Source organism: Oncorhynchus gorbuscha, unplaced genomic scaffold, assembly GCF_021184085.1.
Source record: "Oncorhynchus gorbuscha isolate QuinsamMale2020 ecotype Even-year unplaced genomic scaffold, OgorEven_v1.0 Un_scaffold_2630, whole genome shotgun sequence".
NCBI classification, from domain to species: domain Eukaryota; kingdom Metazoa; phylum Chordata; class Actinopteri; order Salmoniformes; family Salmonidae; genus Oncorhynchus; species Oncorhynchus gorbuscha.
In genome coordinates this window covers 20,927-36,992 of record NW_025747087.1, presented here as the reverse complement: position 1 = coordinate 36,992, position 16,066 = coordinate 20,927, and the positions used below count along the sequence as shown (strand labels likewise).

At 47.8% G+C, this 16,066-nt stretch overlaps 1 protein-coding gene across 1 annotated transcript; it reads right to left on the bottom strand.

Moving 5' to 3' along the window:
* Positions 1-9,017: 9,017 nt before the first annotated feature.
* On the bottom strand, positions 9,018-12,599 carry LOC124026138. Its single transcript, XM_046339301.1, has 2 exons — positions 11,991-12,599; positions 9,018-9,569 (listed from the first exon to the last, which is right to left on the bottom strand). Exons 1-2 carry the CDS (start codon positions 12,597-12,599, stop codon positions 9,018-9,020), a joined length of 1,161 nt encoding a protein of 386 aa, XP_046195257.1.
* Between the last annotated feature and the right edge of the window lie 3,467 nt (positions 12,600-16,066).

Below are 16,066 nucleotides of genomic sequence, written 5' to 3'. Positions count from 1 at the left end.
TACAGATAGCCAGGGGGAACACTCCTACACTCAGACATCATTACAGATAGCCAGGGGAACACTCCTACACTCAGACATCATTACAGATAGCCAGGGACACACTCCTACACCCAGACATCATTACAGATAGCCAGGGACACACTCCTACACTCAGACATCATTACAGATAGCCAGGGGAACACTCCTACACTCAGACATCATTACAGATAGCCAGGGGAACACTCCTACACTCAGACATCATTACAGATAGCCAGGGGAACACTCCTACACTCAGACATCATTACAGATAGCCAGGGTAACACTCCTACACTCAGACATCATTACAGATAGCCAGGGGAACGCTCCTACACTCAGACATCATTACAGATAGCCAGGGGAACACTCCTACACTCAGACATCATTACAGATAGCCAGGGGAACACTCCTACACTCAGACATCATTACAGATAGCCAGGGGAACACTCCTACACTCAGACATCATTACAGATAGCCAGGGACACACTCCTACACTCAGACATCATTACAGATAGCCAGGGGAACACTCCTACACTCAGACATCATTACAGATAGCCAGGGGAACACTCCTACACTCAGACATCATTACAGATAGCCAGGGACACACTCCTACACTCAGACATCATTACAGATAGCCAGGGAACACTCCTACACTCAGACATCATTACAGATAGCCAGGGGGCACACTCCTACACTCAGACATCATTACAGATAGCCAGGGGAACACTCCTACACTCAGACATCATTACAGATAGCCAGGGACACACTCCTACACTCAGACATCATTACAGATAGCCAGGGGAACACTCCTACACTCTGACATCATTACAGATAGCCAGGGGAACACTCCTACACTCTGACATCATTACAGATAGCCAGGGGAACACTCCTACACTCAGACATCATTACAGATAGCCAGGGGAACACTCCTACACTCAGACATCATTACAGACAGCCAGGGGAACACTCCTACACTCAGACATCATTACAGACAGCCAGGGGAACACTCCTACACTCAGACATCATTACAGATAGCCAGGGGAACACTCCTACACTCAGACATCATTACAGACAGCCAGGGGAACACTCCTACACTCAGACATAATTACAGATAACCAGGGGAACACTCCTACACTCAGACATCATTACAGATAGCCAGGGGAACACTCCTACACTCAGACATCATTACAGATAGCCAGGGGAACACTCCAACACTCAGACATCATTACAGATAGCCAGGGGAACACTCCTACACTCAGACATCATTACAGATAGCCAGGGGAACACTCCTACACTCAGACATCATTACAGATAGCCAGGGGAACACTCCTACACTCAGACATCATTACAGATAGCCAGGGACACACTGACATCATTACAGATAGCCAGGGGAACACTCCTACACTCAGACATCATTACAGATAGCCAGGGGAACACTCCTACACTCAGACATCATTACAGATAGCCAGGGGAACACTCCTACACTCAGACATCATTACAGATAGCCAGGGGAACACTCCTACACTCAGACATCATTACAGATAGCCAGGGGGCACACTCCTACACTCAGACATCATTACAGATAGCCAGGGGGAACACTCCTACACTCAGACATCATTACAGATAGCCAGGGGAACACTCCTACACTCAGACATCATTACAGATAGCCAGGGAACACTCCTACACTCAGACATCATTACAGATAGCCAGGGAACACTCCAACACTCAGACATCATTACAGATAGCCAGGGAACACTCCTACACTCAGACATCATTACAGATAGCCAGGGACACACTCCTACACTCAGACATCATTACAGATAGCCAGGGGAACACTCCTACACTCAGACATCATTACAGACAGCCAGGGACACACTCCTACACCCAGACATCATTACAGATAGCTAGGGACACACTCCTACACTCAGACATCATTACAGATAGCCAGGGACACACTCCTACACTCAGACATCATTACAGATAGCCAGGGGAACACTCCTACACTCAGACATCATTACAGATAGCCAGGGACACACTCCTACACTCAGACATCATTACAGATAGCCAGGGGAACACTCCTACACTCAGACATCATTACAGATAGCCAGGGACACACTCCTACACTCAGACATCATTACAGATAGCCAGGGACACACTCCTACACTCAGACATCATTACAGATAGCCAGGGACACACTCCTACACTCAGACATCATTACAGATAGCCAGGGACACACTCCTACACTCAGACATCATTACAGATAGCCAGGGACACACTCCTACACTCAGACATCATTACAGATAGCCAGGGACACACTCCAACACTCAGACATCATTACAGATAGCCAGGGACACACTCCTACACTCAGACATCATTACAGATAGCCAGGGGAACACTCCTACACTCAGACATCATTACAGATAGCCAGGGACACACTCCTACACTCAGACATCATTACAGATAGCCAGGGGCACACTCCTACACTCAGACATCATTACAGATAGCCAGGGGCACACTCCTACACTCAGACATCATTACAGATAGCCAGGGGCACACTCCTACACTCAGACATCATTACAGATAGCCATTACAGGGGGCACACTCCTACACTCAGACATCATTACAGATAGCCAGGGACACACCCCTACACTCAGACATCATTACAGATAGCCAGGGACACACTCCAACACTCAGACATCATTACAGATAGCCAGGGACACACTCCTACACTCAGACATCATTACAGATAGCCAGGGGAACACTCCTACACTCAGACATCATTACAGATAGCCAGGTGAACACTCCTACACTCAGACATCATTACAGATAGCCAGGGACACACTCCTACACTCAGACATCATTACAGATAGCCAGGGGGCACACTCCTACACTCAGACATCATTACAGATAGCCAGGGACACACTCCTACACTCAGACATCATTACAGATAGCCAGGGACACACTCCTACACTCAGACATCATTACAGATAGCCAGGGGACACTCCTACACTCAGACATCATTACAGATAGCCAGGGGAACACTCCTACACTCAGACATCATTACAGATAGCCAGGGACACACTCCTACACTCAGACATCATTACAGATAGCCAGGGGAACACTCCTACACTCAGACATCATTACAGATAGCCAGGGGAACACTCCTACACTCAGACATCATTACAGATAGCCAGGGGGCACACTCCTACACTCAGACATCATTACAGATAGCCAGGGAACACTCCTACACTCAGACATCATTACAGATAGCCAGGGACACACTCCTACACTCAGACATCATTACAGATAGCCAGGGGGCACACTCCTACACTCAGACATCATTACAGATAGCCAGGGGGCACACTCCTACACTCAGACATCATTACAGATAGCCAGGGACACACTCCTACACTCAGACATCATTACAGATAGCCAGGGGGCACACTCCTACACTCAGACATCATTACAGATAGCCAGGGACACACGCCTACACTCAGACATCATTACAGATAGCCAGGGACACACTCCTACACTCAGACATCATTACAGATAGCCAGGGGAACACTCCTACACTCAGACATCATTACAGATAGCCAGGGACACACTCCTACACTCAGACATCATTACAGATAGCCAGGGGGCACACTCCTACACTCAGACATCATTACAGATAGCCAGGGGGCACACTCCTACACTCAGACATCATTACAGATAGCCAGGGGGCACACTCCTACACTCAGACATCATTACAGATAGCCAGGGACACACTCCTACACTCAGACATCATTACAGATAGCCAGGGACACACTCCAACACTCAGACATCATTACAGATAGCCAGGGACACACTCCTACACTCAGACATCATTACAGATAGCCAGGGGAACACTCCTACACTCAGACATCATTACAGATAGCCAGGGGGCACACTCCTACACTCAGACATCATTACAGATAGCCAGGGGAACACTCCTACACTCAGACATCATTACAGATAGCCAGGGGGCACACTCCTACACTCAGACATCATTACAGATAGCCAGGGACACACTCCTACACTCAGACATCATTACAGATAGCCAGGGACACACTCCTACACTCAGACATCATTACAGATAGCCAGGGGACACTCCTACACTCAGACATCATTACAGATAGCCAGGGGAACACTCCTACACTCAGACATCATTACAGATAGCCAGGGACACACTCCTACACTCAGACATCATTACAGATAGCCAGGGGAACACTCCTACACTCAGACATCATTACAGATAGCCAGGGGAACACTCCTACACTCAGACATCATTACAGATAGCCAGGGGGCACACTCCTACACTCAGACATCATTACAGATAGCCAGGGGAACACTCCTACACTCAGACATCATTACAGATAGCCAGGGACACACTCCTACACTCAGACATCATTACAGATAGCCAGGGGGCACACTCCTACACTCAGACATCATTACAGATAGCCAGGGGGCACACTCCTACACTCAGACATCATTACAGATAGCCAGGGACACACTCCTACACTCAGACATCATTACAGATAGCCAGGGGGCACACTCCTACACTCAGACATCATTACAGATAGCCAGGGACACACGCCTACACTCAGACATCATTACAGATAGCCAGGGACACACTCCTACACTCAGACATCATTACAGATAGCCAGGGGAACACTCCTACACTCAGACATCATTACAGATAGCCAGGGACACACTCCTACACTCAGACATCATTACTCTGTACCGGTACCCCCTGTATATAGCCTCCACATTGACTCTGTACCGGTACCCCCTGTATATAGCCTCCACATTGACTCTGTACCGGTACCCCCTGTATATAGCCTCCACATTGACTCTGTACCGGTACCCCCTGTATATAGCCTCCACATTGACTCTGTACCGGTACCCCCTGTATATAGCCTCCACATTGACTCTGTACCGGTACCCCCTGTATATAGCCTCCACATTGACTCTGTACCGGTACCCCCTGTATATAGCCTCCACATTGACTCTGTACCGGTACCCCTGTATATAGCCTCCACATTGACTCTGTACCGGTACCCCCTGTATATAGCCTCCACATTGACTCTGTACCGGTACCCCCTGTATATAGCCTCCACATTGACTCTGTACTGGTACCCCCTGTATATAGCCTCCACATTGACTCTGTATGGTACCCCCTGTATATAGCCTCCACATTGACTCTGTATGGTACCCCCTGTATATAGCCTCCACATTGACTCTGTATGGTAACCCCTGTATATAGCCTCCACATTGACTCTGTACCGGTACCCCCTGTATATAGCCTCCACATTGACTCTGTACCGGTACCTCCTGTATATAGCCTCCACATTGACTCTGTACCGGTACCCCCTGTATATAGCCTCCACATTGACTCTGTACCGGTACCTCCTGTATATAGCCTCCACATTGACTCTGTACCGGTACCCCCTGTATATAGCCTCCACATTGACTCTGTATGGTACCCCCTGTATATAGCCTCCACATTGACTCTGTATGGTACCCCCTGTATATAGCCTCCACATTGACTCTGTACCGGTACCCCCTGTATATAGCCTCCACATTGACTCTGTACCGGTACCCCCTGTATATAGCATACACCTTGACTCTGTACCGGTACCCCCTGTATATAGCCTCCACATTGACTCTGTACCGGTACCCCCTGTATATAGCATACACCTTGACTCTGTACCGGTACCCCCTGTATATAGCCTCCACATTGACTCTGTACCGGTACCCCCTGTATATAGCCTCCACATTGACTCTGTATGGTACCCCCTGTATATAGCCTCCACATTGACTCTGTATGGTACCCCCTGTATATAGCCTCCACATTGACTCTGTATGGTACCCCTGTATATAGCCTCCACATTGACTCTGTATGGTACCCCCTGTATATAGCCTCCACATTGACTCTGTATGGTACCCCCTGTATATAGCCTCCACATTGACTCTGTATGGTACCCCCTGTATATAGCCTCCACATTGACTCTGTATGGTACCCCCTGTATATAGCCTCCACATTGACTCTGTATGGTACCCCTGTATATAGCCTCCACATTGACTCTGTATGGTACCCCTGTATATAGCCTCCACATTGACTCTGTACCAGTACCCCTGTATATAGCCTCCACATTGACTCTGTATGGTACCCCCTGTATATAGCCTCCACATTGACTCTGTATGGTACCCCCTGTATATAGCCTCCACATTGACTCTGTATGGTACCCCCTGTATATAGCCTCCACATTGACTCTGTATGGTACCCCCTGTATATAGCCTCCACATTGACTCTTTATGGTACCCCCTGTATATAGCCTCCACATTGACTCTGTATGGTACCCCCTGTATATAGCCTCCACATTGACTCTGTACCGGTACCCCCTGTATATAGCCTCCACATTGACTCTGTATGGTACCCCCTGTATATAGCCTCCACATTGACTCTGTATGGTACCCCCTGTATATAGCCTCCACATTGACTCTGTATGGTACCCCCTGTATATAGCCTCCACATTGACTCTGTATGGTACCCCCTGTATATAGCCTCCACATTGACTCTGTATGGTACCCCCTGTATATAGCCTCCACATTGACTCTGTATGGTACCCCTGTATATAGCCTCCACATTGACTCTGTATGGTACCCCTGTATATAGCCTCCACATTGACTCTGTATGGTACCCCCTGTATAAAGCCTCCACATTGACTCTGTATGGTACCCCCTGTATATAGCCTCCACATTGACTCTGTATGGTACCCCCTGTATAAAGCCTCCACATTGACTCTGTATGGTACCCCCTGTATATAGCCTCCACATTGACTCTGTATGGTACCCCCTGTATATAGCCTCCACATTGACTCTGTACCCCCTGTATATAGCCTCCACATTGACTCTGTATGGTACCCCCTGTATATAGCCTCCACATTGACTCTGTACCCCCTGTATATAGCCTCCACATTGACTCTGTATGGTACCCCCTGTATAAAGCCTCGTTATTGTTACTTTTTAGAAAAGTATTATTATTTTACTTTATACTTGAAGTTTATTTAGTAAATATTTTCTTAACTCTTATTTTTATCATAACTGTATTGTTGGCTAAGGGCTTGTAAGTAAGCATTTCACGGTAAGGTCTATGTGACAAATACAATTTGATTTGATGACAGTGTTACGATCATTATGATAAGTTATGTCAGCTGTTGTGACATGGTTATAACTGTGTCATAACGTGTTATGATGCTGGTGTCAAGCGTTACCCAAAGGGTTTTCAGTAAAAGAGTAAAAAAATAAAGGCTCAGTCATGTCTTTACAACTTCCTCCTCTCCTCTCTTCCTACTCCTCCTCCTCTTCTGGGCACCTTCCAGGCAACAAGACAGGTCCCCCTCTCCTCTCTTCCTCCTCATCCTCCTCTTCTGGGCACCTTCCAGGCAACAAGACAGGTCCCCCTCCTCCTCCTCTTCTGGGCACCTTCCAGGCAACAAGACAGGTCCCCCTCCTCCTCCTATTCTGGGCACCTTCCAGGCAACAAGACAGGTCCCCCTCTCCTCTCTTCCTCCTCCTCCTCCTCTTCTGGGCACCTTTCAGACAACAAGACAGGTCCCCCTCTCCTCTCTTCCTCCTCCTCCTCCTCTTCTGGGCACCTTCCAGACAACAAGACAGGTCCCCCTCTCCTCTCTTCCTCCTCCTCCTCTTCTGGGCACCTTCCAGGCAACAAGACAGGTCCCCCTCCTCCTCCTCTTCTGGGCACCTTCCAGGCAACAAGACATGTTCTCCTCTCCTCTTCTCCTCTTCCTCCACTGGGCACCTTCCAGGCAACAAGACAGCTCCTCCTCTCCTCCTCTCAACTCCTGCTTTTCTTTCCTCTCTTCAGTGTCCGTTAACCCTCTCCTCCCCTCCTCCTCTCCTCCTCTCAACTCCTGCTTTTCTTTCCTCTCTTCAGTGTCCGTTAACCCTCTCCTCCCCTCCTCCTCTCCTCCTCTCAACTCCTGCTTTTCTTTCCTCTCTTCAGTGTCCGTTAACCCTCTCCTCCCCTCCTCCTCTCAACTCCTGCTTTTCTTTCCTCTCTTCAGTGTCCGTTAACCCTCTCCTCCCCTCCTCCCCTCCTCCTCTCCTCCTCTCAACTCCTGCTTTTCTTTCCTCTCTTCAGTGTCCGTTAACCCTCTCCTCCCCTCCTCCCCTCCTCCTCTCCTCCTCTCAACTCCTGCTTTTCTTTCCTCTCTTCAGTGTCCGTTAACCCTCTCCTCCCCTCCTCCCCTCCTCCTCTCCTCCTCTCAACTCCTGCTTTTCTTTCCTCTCTTCAGTGTCCGTTAACCCTCTCCTCCCCTCCTCCCCTCCTCCTCTCAACTCCTGCTTTTCTTTCCTCTCTTCAGTGTCCGTTAACCCTCTCCTCCCCTCCTCCTCCTCCTCTCCTCTCTTCAGTGTCCGTTAACCCTCTCCTCCCCTCCTCCTCTCCTCCTCTCAACTCCTGCTTTTCTTTCCTCTCTTCAGTGTCCGTTAACCCTCTCCTCCCCTCCTCCTCCTCCTCCTCTCCTCTCCTCCCCTCCTCCTCTCCTCTCCTCTCTTCAGTGTCCGTTAACCCTCTCCTCCCCTCCTCCCCTCCTCCTCCTCCTCCCCTCCTCCTCTCCTCTCTTCAGTGTCCGTTAACCCTCTCCTCCCTCCTCCCCTCCTCCTCCTCCCCTCCTCCTCTCCTCTCTTCAGTGTCCGTTAACCCTCTCCTCCCCTCTAGGTGTGTACAGGTCAGAACTCATCCTCTCCCAGGTATAGCGAGGTCATATCTAGATCCAGCATGCATTGCTCTGCCTCAGTCAGTCCATAGGGGGACTCTCCAGACAGAGGAAGAGACCTGCACCTCCCCTTCCTTTGTTCACTGGCAGACACGCTAAATGTGGAGCTGCGCTGCCTCTGCTGCTGTTGGTTATGGCGCCCCTGCTGGTCGGAGGCGGTGTTGCAAGACTGAGCTTCTCTCAGCTTCCTGGCCAGGATATTTCTCTGAATCGGGAAGGGCCTCGGCGGTTCCAGTTGTGTTCTGCCCGCTCTGCCCGGTCCGGGGTGAGGTAAGCAGGGCAGCCACGAGACCCCACCCCTGGTCCTAATCCTGGTCCACCTATACCTGAAGTCCCACCTCTCTCTCCTCTATCTTCACCACCTTCTCTTCGATCACCAATCCTCCGCCTCTCCCTCTCCAGGGTGAGTTCAGGGTTGCTGAGCAGCTCAGATCCTAACATGGCCGCCGTTGTAGTGTTGGTCTCTGTGTGTTTAGGGTCAGAGATCAAGTAGGTGTTGTTGTTTTCAGCGTGTTTGGGTTTGTTACTGGAAAACGGAGGACATCCAGTCTCCACCCAGGGTCTTCTCCTGTCGTCCCCAGGCCAAAGGGTTCGCGGATTGGGCCTGGCCCAGTCAGGGGTGCTCTGCTCTGGGATGGGATAGGGGGGGAAGGCTGGGTTCTGGGTCTGGGTCTCCAAGGTTCCTCGGGTCCTACAGCTGCCCTCGGGGAGGGTCCTGGTGCGGGGACCCACCTGAATTAATTAGATGAATGTCTGAATTAGTCATTAATTGTGCATATGTACACTGTCATTTGAGTACAACTATACATACATTAAATATTATCAAGGAATAAAAACACAAAGCCTACTGACTTATTTCCATTGTGCTCCAGGTCATTACCTTCCTGGTTGTTATTGGTCATTACCTCCCTGGTTGTTATTGGTCATTACCTCCCTGGTTGTTATTGGTCATTACCTCCCTGGTTGTTATTGGTCATTACCTCCCTGGTTGTTATTGGTCATTACCTCCCTGGTTGTTATTGGTCATTACCTCCCTGGTTGTTATTGGTCATTACCTCCCTGGTTGTTATTGGTCATTACCTCCCTGGTTGTTATTGGTCATTACCTTCCTGGTTGTTATTGGTCATTACCTTCCTGGTTGTTATTGGTCATTACCTTCCTGGTTGTTATTGGTCATTACCTTCCTGGTTGGTATTGGTCATTACCTTCCTGGTTGGTATTGGTCATTACCTTCCTGGTTGGTATTGGTCATTACCTTCCTGGTTGGTATTGGTCATTACCTTCCTGGTTGTTATTGGTCATTACCTTCCTGGTTGTTATTGGTCATTACCTTCCTGGTTGTTATTGGTCATTACCTTCCTGGTTGTTATTGGTCATTACCTTCCTGGTTGTTATTGGTCATTACCTTCCTGGTTGGTATTGGTCATTACCTTCCTGGTTGGTATTGGTCATTACCTTCCTGGTTGTTATTGTTCATTACCTTCCTGGTTGTTATTGTTCATTACCTTCCTGGTTGTTATTGGTCATTACCTTCCTGGTTGTTATTGGTCATTACCTTCCTGGTTGTTATTGGTCATTACCTTCCTGGTTGTTATTGGTCATTACCTTCCTGGTTGTTATTGGTCATTACCTTCCTGGTTGTTATTGGTCATTACCTTCCTGGTTGTTATTGGTCGTTACCTTCCTGGTTGTTATTGGTCATTACCTTCCTGGTTGTTATTGGTCATTACCTTCCTGGTTGTTATTGGTCATTACCTTCCTGGTTGTTATTACCTTCCTGGTTGTTATTGGTCATTACCTTCCTGGTTGTTATTACCATCCTGGTTGTTATTGGTCATTACCTTCCTGGTTGTTATTGGTTATTACCTTCCTGGTTGTTATTGGTTATTACCTTCCTGGTTGTTATTGGTGATTACCTTCCTGGTTGTTATTGGTCATTACCTTCCTGGTTGTTATTACCTTCCTGGTTGTTATTGGTCATTACCTTCCTGGTTGTTATTACCTTCCTGGTTGTTATTGGTCATTACCTTCTTGGTTGTTATTACCTTCCTGGTTGTTATTAGTCATTACCTTCCTGGTTGTTATTGGTCATTTCCTTCCTGGTTGTTATTACCTTCCTGGTTGTTATTGGTCATTACCTTCCTGGTTGTTATTGGTTATTACTTTCCTGGTTGTTATTGGTCATTACCTTCCTGGTTGTTATTACCTTCCTGGTTGTTATTGGTCATTACCTTCCTGGTTGTTATTACCTTCCTGGTTGTTATTGGTCATTACCTTCCTGGTTGTTATTGGTCATTACCTTCCTGGTTGTTATTGGTCATTACCTTCCTGGTTGTTATTGGTCATTACCTTCCTGGTTGTTATTGGTCATTACCTTCCTGGTTGTTATTGGTCATTACCTTCCTGGTTGTTATTGGTCATTACCTTCCTGGTTGTTATTGGTCATTACCTTCCTGGTTGTTATTGGTCATTTCCTTCCTGGTTGTTATTGGTCATTACCTTCCGGGTTGTTATTGGTCATTACCTTCCTGGTTGTTATTGGTCATTACCTTCCTGGTTGTTATTGGTCATTACCTTCCTGGTTGTTATTGGTCATTACCTTCCTGGTTGTTATTGGTCATTACCTTCCTGGTTGTTATTACCTTCCTGGTTGTTATTGGTCATTACCTTCCTGGTTGTTATTGGTCATTACCTTCCTGGTTGTTATTGGTCATTACCTTCCTGGTTGTTATTGGTTATTACCTTCCTGGTTGTTATTGGTCATTACCTTCCTGGTTGTTATTGGTCATTACCTTCCTGGTTGTTATTGGTCATTACCTCCCTGGTTGTTATTGGTCATTACCTCCCTGGTTGTTATTACCTTCCTGGTTGTTATTGGTCATTACCTTCCTGGTTGTTATTACCTTCCTGGTTGTTATTGGTCATTACCTTCCTGGTTGTTATTGGTTATTACCTTCCTGGTTGTTATTGGTTATTACCTTCCTGGTTGTTATTGGTTATTACCTTCCTGGTTGTTATTGGTCATTACCTTCCTGGTTGTTATTGGTCATTACCTTCCTGGTTGTTATTGGTCATTACCTTCCTGGTTGTTATTGGTCATTACCTTCCTGGTTGTTATTGGTCATTACCTTCCTGGTTGTTATTGGTTATTACCTGGGTCTGACTCCTCTCCCTGTGGGGGCGACATGGGGCTGCTGGGGGAGGTGGGGGCTTGGTGTCGTGAAAGCTGGATGTCCGTCTGCAGTTTGGGTTTTTCTGGTACGAGTTGGAGGGAATGCCTCCTCCACCCATCCCTCCTAACCCAGTCCTCTCCACCCAGTCTGCCGTGCGGTCTCGTCGTTGGGAGCTCCCGCCTCCTCCTGCCATCCCTCCTAACCCAGTCCTCTCCACCATCTCCACCCAGTCTGCCGTGCCGTCTCGTCGTTGGGAGCTCCCACCTCCTCCTCCCCTACCTTCTCTCATGTATCCGGCCACGGGAGGCCCCAGGACGAGCTCCACCCTGGGGCTCAGTCTGTCTGGCAGAGTTACCGAGCTGCGCTGTGGGACCCTGTGCTCAGGGAAAGGGGCGGTGATACGAAAGCGGCTCAGATTAGAATCTTCTTCCTGGAGGTCCAGGGGGCTGGGGTTGGGGCTGAGCCCAGGGAGGGTGAACCCTGGCTGGGTAGGAGTGGAGGTGGGCGAGTCCTCCAGAAGAGTGTCGTGGACAGGGCTCTGTGAGACATGATAGAGCTGGGTGGCTTCCTTTAAACCTCTCTTCTTCATCTCTTTTAACTGCTGCTGGGCCAGACGGTACCTGGACAGAATACAGTCATATAGTTAACCCTACAGCTGCTGCTGAACCAGACAGTCATATAGTTAACCCTACAGCTGCTGCTGAACCAGACAGTCATATAGTTAACCCTACAGCTGCTGCTGAACCAGACAGTCATATAGTTAACCCTACAGCTGCTGCTGAACCAGACAGTCATATAGTTAACCCTACAGCTGCTGCTGAACCCTGGATAGAATACAGTCATATAGTTAACCCTACAGCTGCTGCTGAACCAGACAGTCATATAGTTAACCCTACAGCTGCTGCTGAACCCTGGATAGAATACAGTCATATAGTTAACCATACAGCTGCTGCTGAACCAGACAGTCATATAGTTAACCCTACAGCTGCTGCTGAACCAGACAGTCATATAGTTAACCCTACAGCTGCTGCTGAACCAGACAGTCATATAGTTAACCCTACAGCTACTGCTGAACCAGACAGTCATATAGTTAACCCTACAGCTACTGCTGAACCAGACAGTCATATAGTTAACCCTACAGCTGCTGCTGAACCAGACAGTCATATAGTTAACCCTACAGCTGCTGCTGAACCAGACAGTCATATAGTTAACCCTACAGCTGCTGCTGAACCAGACAGTCATATAGTTAACCCTACAGCTACTGCTGAACCAAACAGTCATATAGTTAACCCTACAGCGGCTGCTGAACCAGACAGTCATATAGTTAACCCTACAGCTGCTGCTGAACCAGACAGTCATATAGTTAACCCTACAGCTGCTGCTGAACCCTGGATAGAATACAGTCATATAGTTAACCCTACAGCTGCTGCTGAACCCTGGATAGAATACAGTCATATAGTTAACCCTACAGCTGCTGCTGAACCAGACAGTCATATAGTTAACCCTACAGCTGCTGCTGAACCAGACAGTCATATAGTTAACCCTACAGCTGCTGCTGAACCAGACAGTCATATAGTTAACCCTACAGCTACTGCTGAACCAGACAGTCATATAGTTAACCCTACAGCTGCTGCTGAACCAGACAGTCATATAGTTAACCCTACAGCTGCTGCTGAACCAGACAGTCATATAGTTAACCCTACAGCTGCTGCTGAACCCTGGATAGAATACAGTCATATAGTTAACCATACAGCTGCTGCTGAACCAGACAGTCATATAGTTAACCCTACAGCTGCTGCTGAACCAGACAGTCATATAGTTAACCCTACAGCTACTGCTGAACCAGACAGTCATATAGTTAACCCTACAGCTGCTGCTGAACCAGACAGTCATATAGTTAACCCTACAGCTGCTGCTGAACCAGACAGTCATATAGTTAACCCTACAGCTGCTGCTGAACCAGACAGTCATATAGTTAACCCTACAGCTGCTGCTGAACCAGACAGTCATATAGTTAACCCTACAGCTGCTGCTGAACCCTGGATAGAATACAGTCATATAGTTAACCCTACAGCTGCTGCTGAACCCTGGATAGAATACAGTCATATAGTTAACCCTACAGCTGCTGCTGAACCAGACAGTCATATAGTTAACCCTACAGCTGCTGCTGAACCAGACAGTCATATAGTTAACCCTACAGCTGCTGCTGAACCAGACAGTCATATAGTTAACCCTACAGCTGCTGCTGAACCAGACAGTCATATAGTTAACCCTACAGCTACTGCTGAACCAGACAGTCATATAGTTAACCCTACAGCGGCTGCTGAACCAGACAGTCATATAGTTAACCCTACAGCTGCTGCTGAACCAGACAGTCATATAGTTAACCCTACAGCTGCTGCTGAACCCTGGATAGAATACAGTCATATAGTTAACCCTACAGCTGCTGCTGAACCCTGGATAGAATACAGTCATATAGTTAACCCTACAGCTGCTGCTGAACCAGACAGTCATATAGTTAACCCTACAGCTGCTGCTGAACCAGACAGTCATATAGTTAACCCTACAGCTGCTGCTGAACCAGACAGTCATATAGTTAACCCTACAGCTACTGCTGAACCAGACAGTCATATAGTTAACCCTACAGCTGCTGCTGAACCAGACAGTCATATAGTTAACCCTACAGCTGCTGCTGAACCAGACAGTCATATAGTTAACCCTACAGCTGCTGCTGAACCAGACAGTCATATAGTTAACCCTACAGCTGCTGCTGAACCAGACAGTCATATAGTTAACCCTACAGCTGCTGCTGAACCAGACAGTCATATAGTTAACCCTACAGCTGCTGCTGAACCAGACAGTCATATAGTTAACCCTACAGCTGCTGCTGAACCAGACAGTCATATAGTTAACCCTACAGCTGCTGCTGAACCAGACAGTCATATAGTTAACCCTACAGCTGCTGCTGAACCAGACAGTCATATAGTTAACCCTACAGCTACTGCTGAACCAGACAGTCATATAGTTAACCCTACAGCTGCTGCTGAACCAGACAGTCATATAGTTAACCCTACAGCTGCTGCTGAACCAGACAGTCATATAGTTAACCCTACAGCTGCTGCTGAACCAGACAGTCATATAGTTAACCCTACAGCTGCTGCTGAACCAGACAGTCATATAGTTAACCCTACAGCTGCTGCTGAACCCTGGATAGAATACAGTCATATAGTTAACCCTACAGCTGCTGCTGAACCAGACAGTCATATAGTTAACCCTACAGCTGCTGCTGAACCCTGGATAGAATACAGTCATATAGTTAACCATACAGCTGCTGCTGAACCAGACAGTCATATAGTTAACCCTACAGCTGCTGCTGAACCAGACAGTCATATAGTTAACCCTACAGCTGCTGCTGAACCAGACAGTCATATAGTTAACCCTACAGCGGCTGCTGAACCAGACAGTCATATAGTTAACCCTACAGCGGCTGCTGAACCAGACAGTCATATAGTTAACCCTACAGCTGCTGCTGAACCAGACAGTCATATAGTTAACCCTACAGCTGCTGCTGAACCAGACAGTCATATAGTTAACCCTACAGCTACTGCTGAACCAGACAGTCATATAGTTAACCCTACAGCTGCTGCTGAACCAGACAGTCATATAGTTAACCCTACAGCTGCTGCTGAACCAGACAGTCATATAGTTAACCCTACAGCTGCTGCTGAACCAGACAGTCATATAGTTAACCCTACAGCTGCTGCTGAACCCTGGATAGAATACAGTCATATAGTTAACCCTACAGCTGCTGCTGAACCCTGGATAGAATACAGTCATATAGTTAACCCTACAGCTGCTGCTGAACCAGACAGTCATATAGTTAACCCTACAGCTGCTGCTGAACCAGACAGTCATATAGTTAACCCTACAGCTGCTGCTGAACCAGACAGTCATATAGTTAACCCTACAGCTACTGCTGAACCAGACAGTCATATAGTTAACCCTACAGCTACTGCTGAACCAGACAGTCATATAGTTAACCCTACAGCTGCTGCT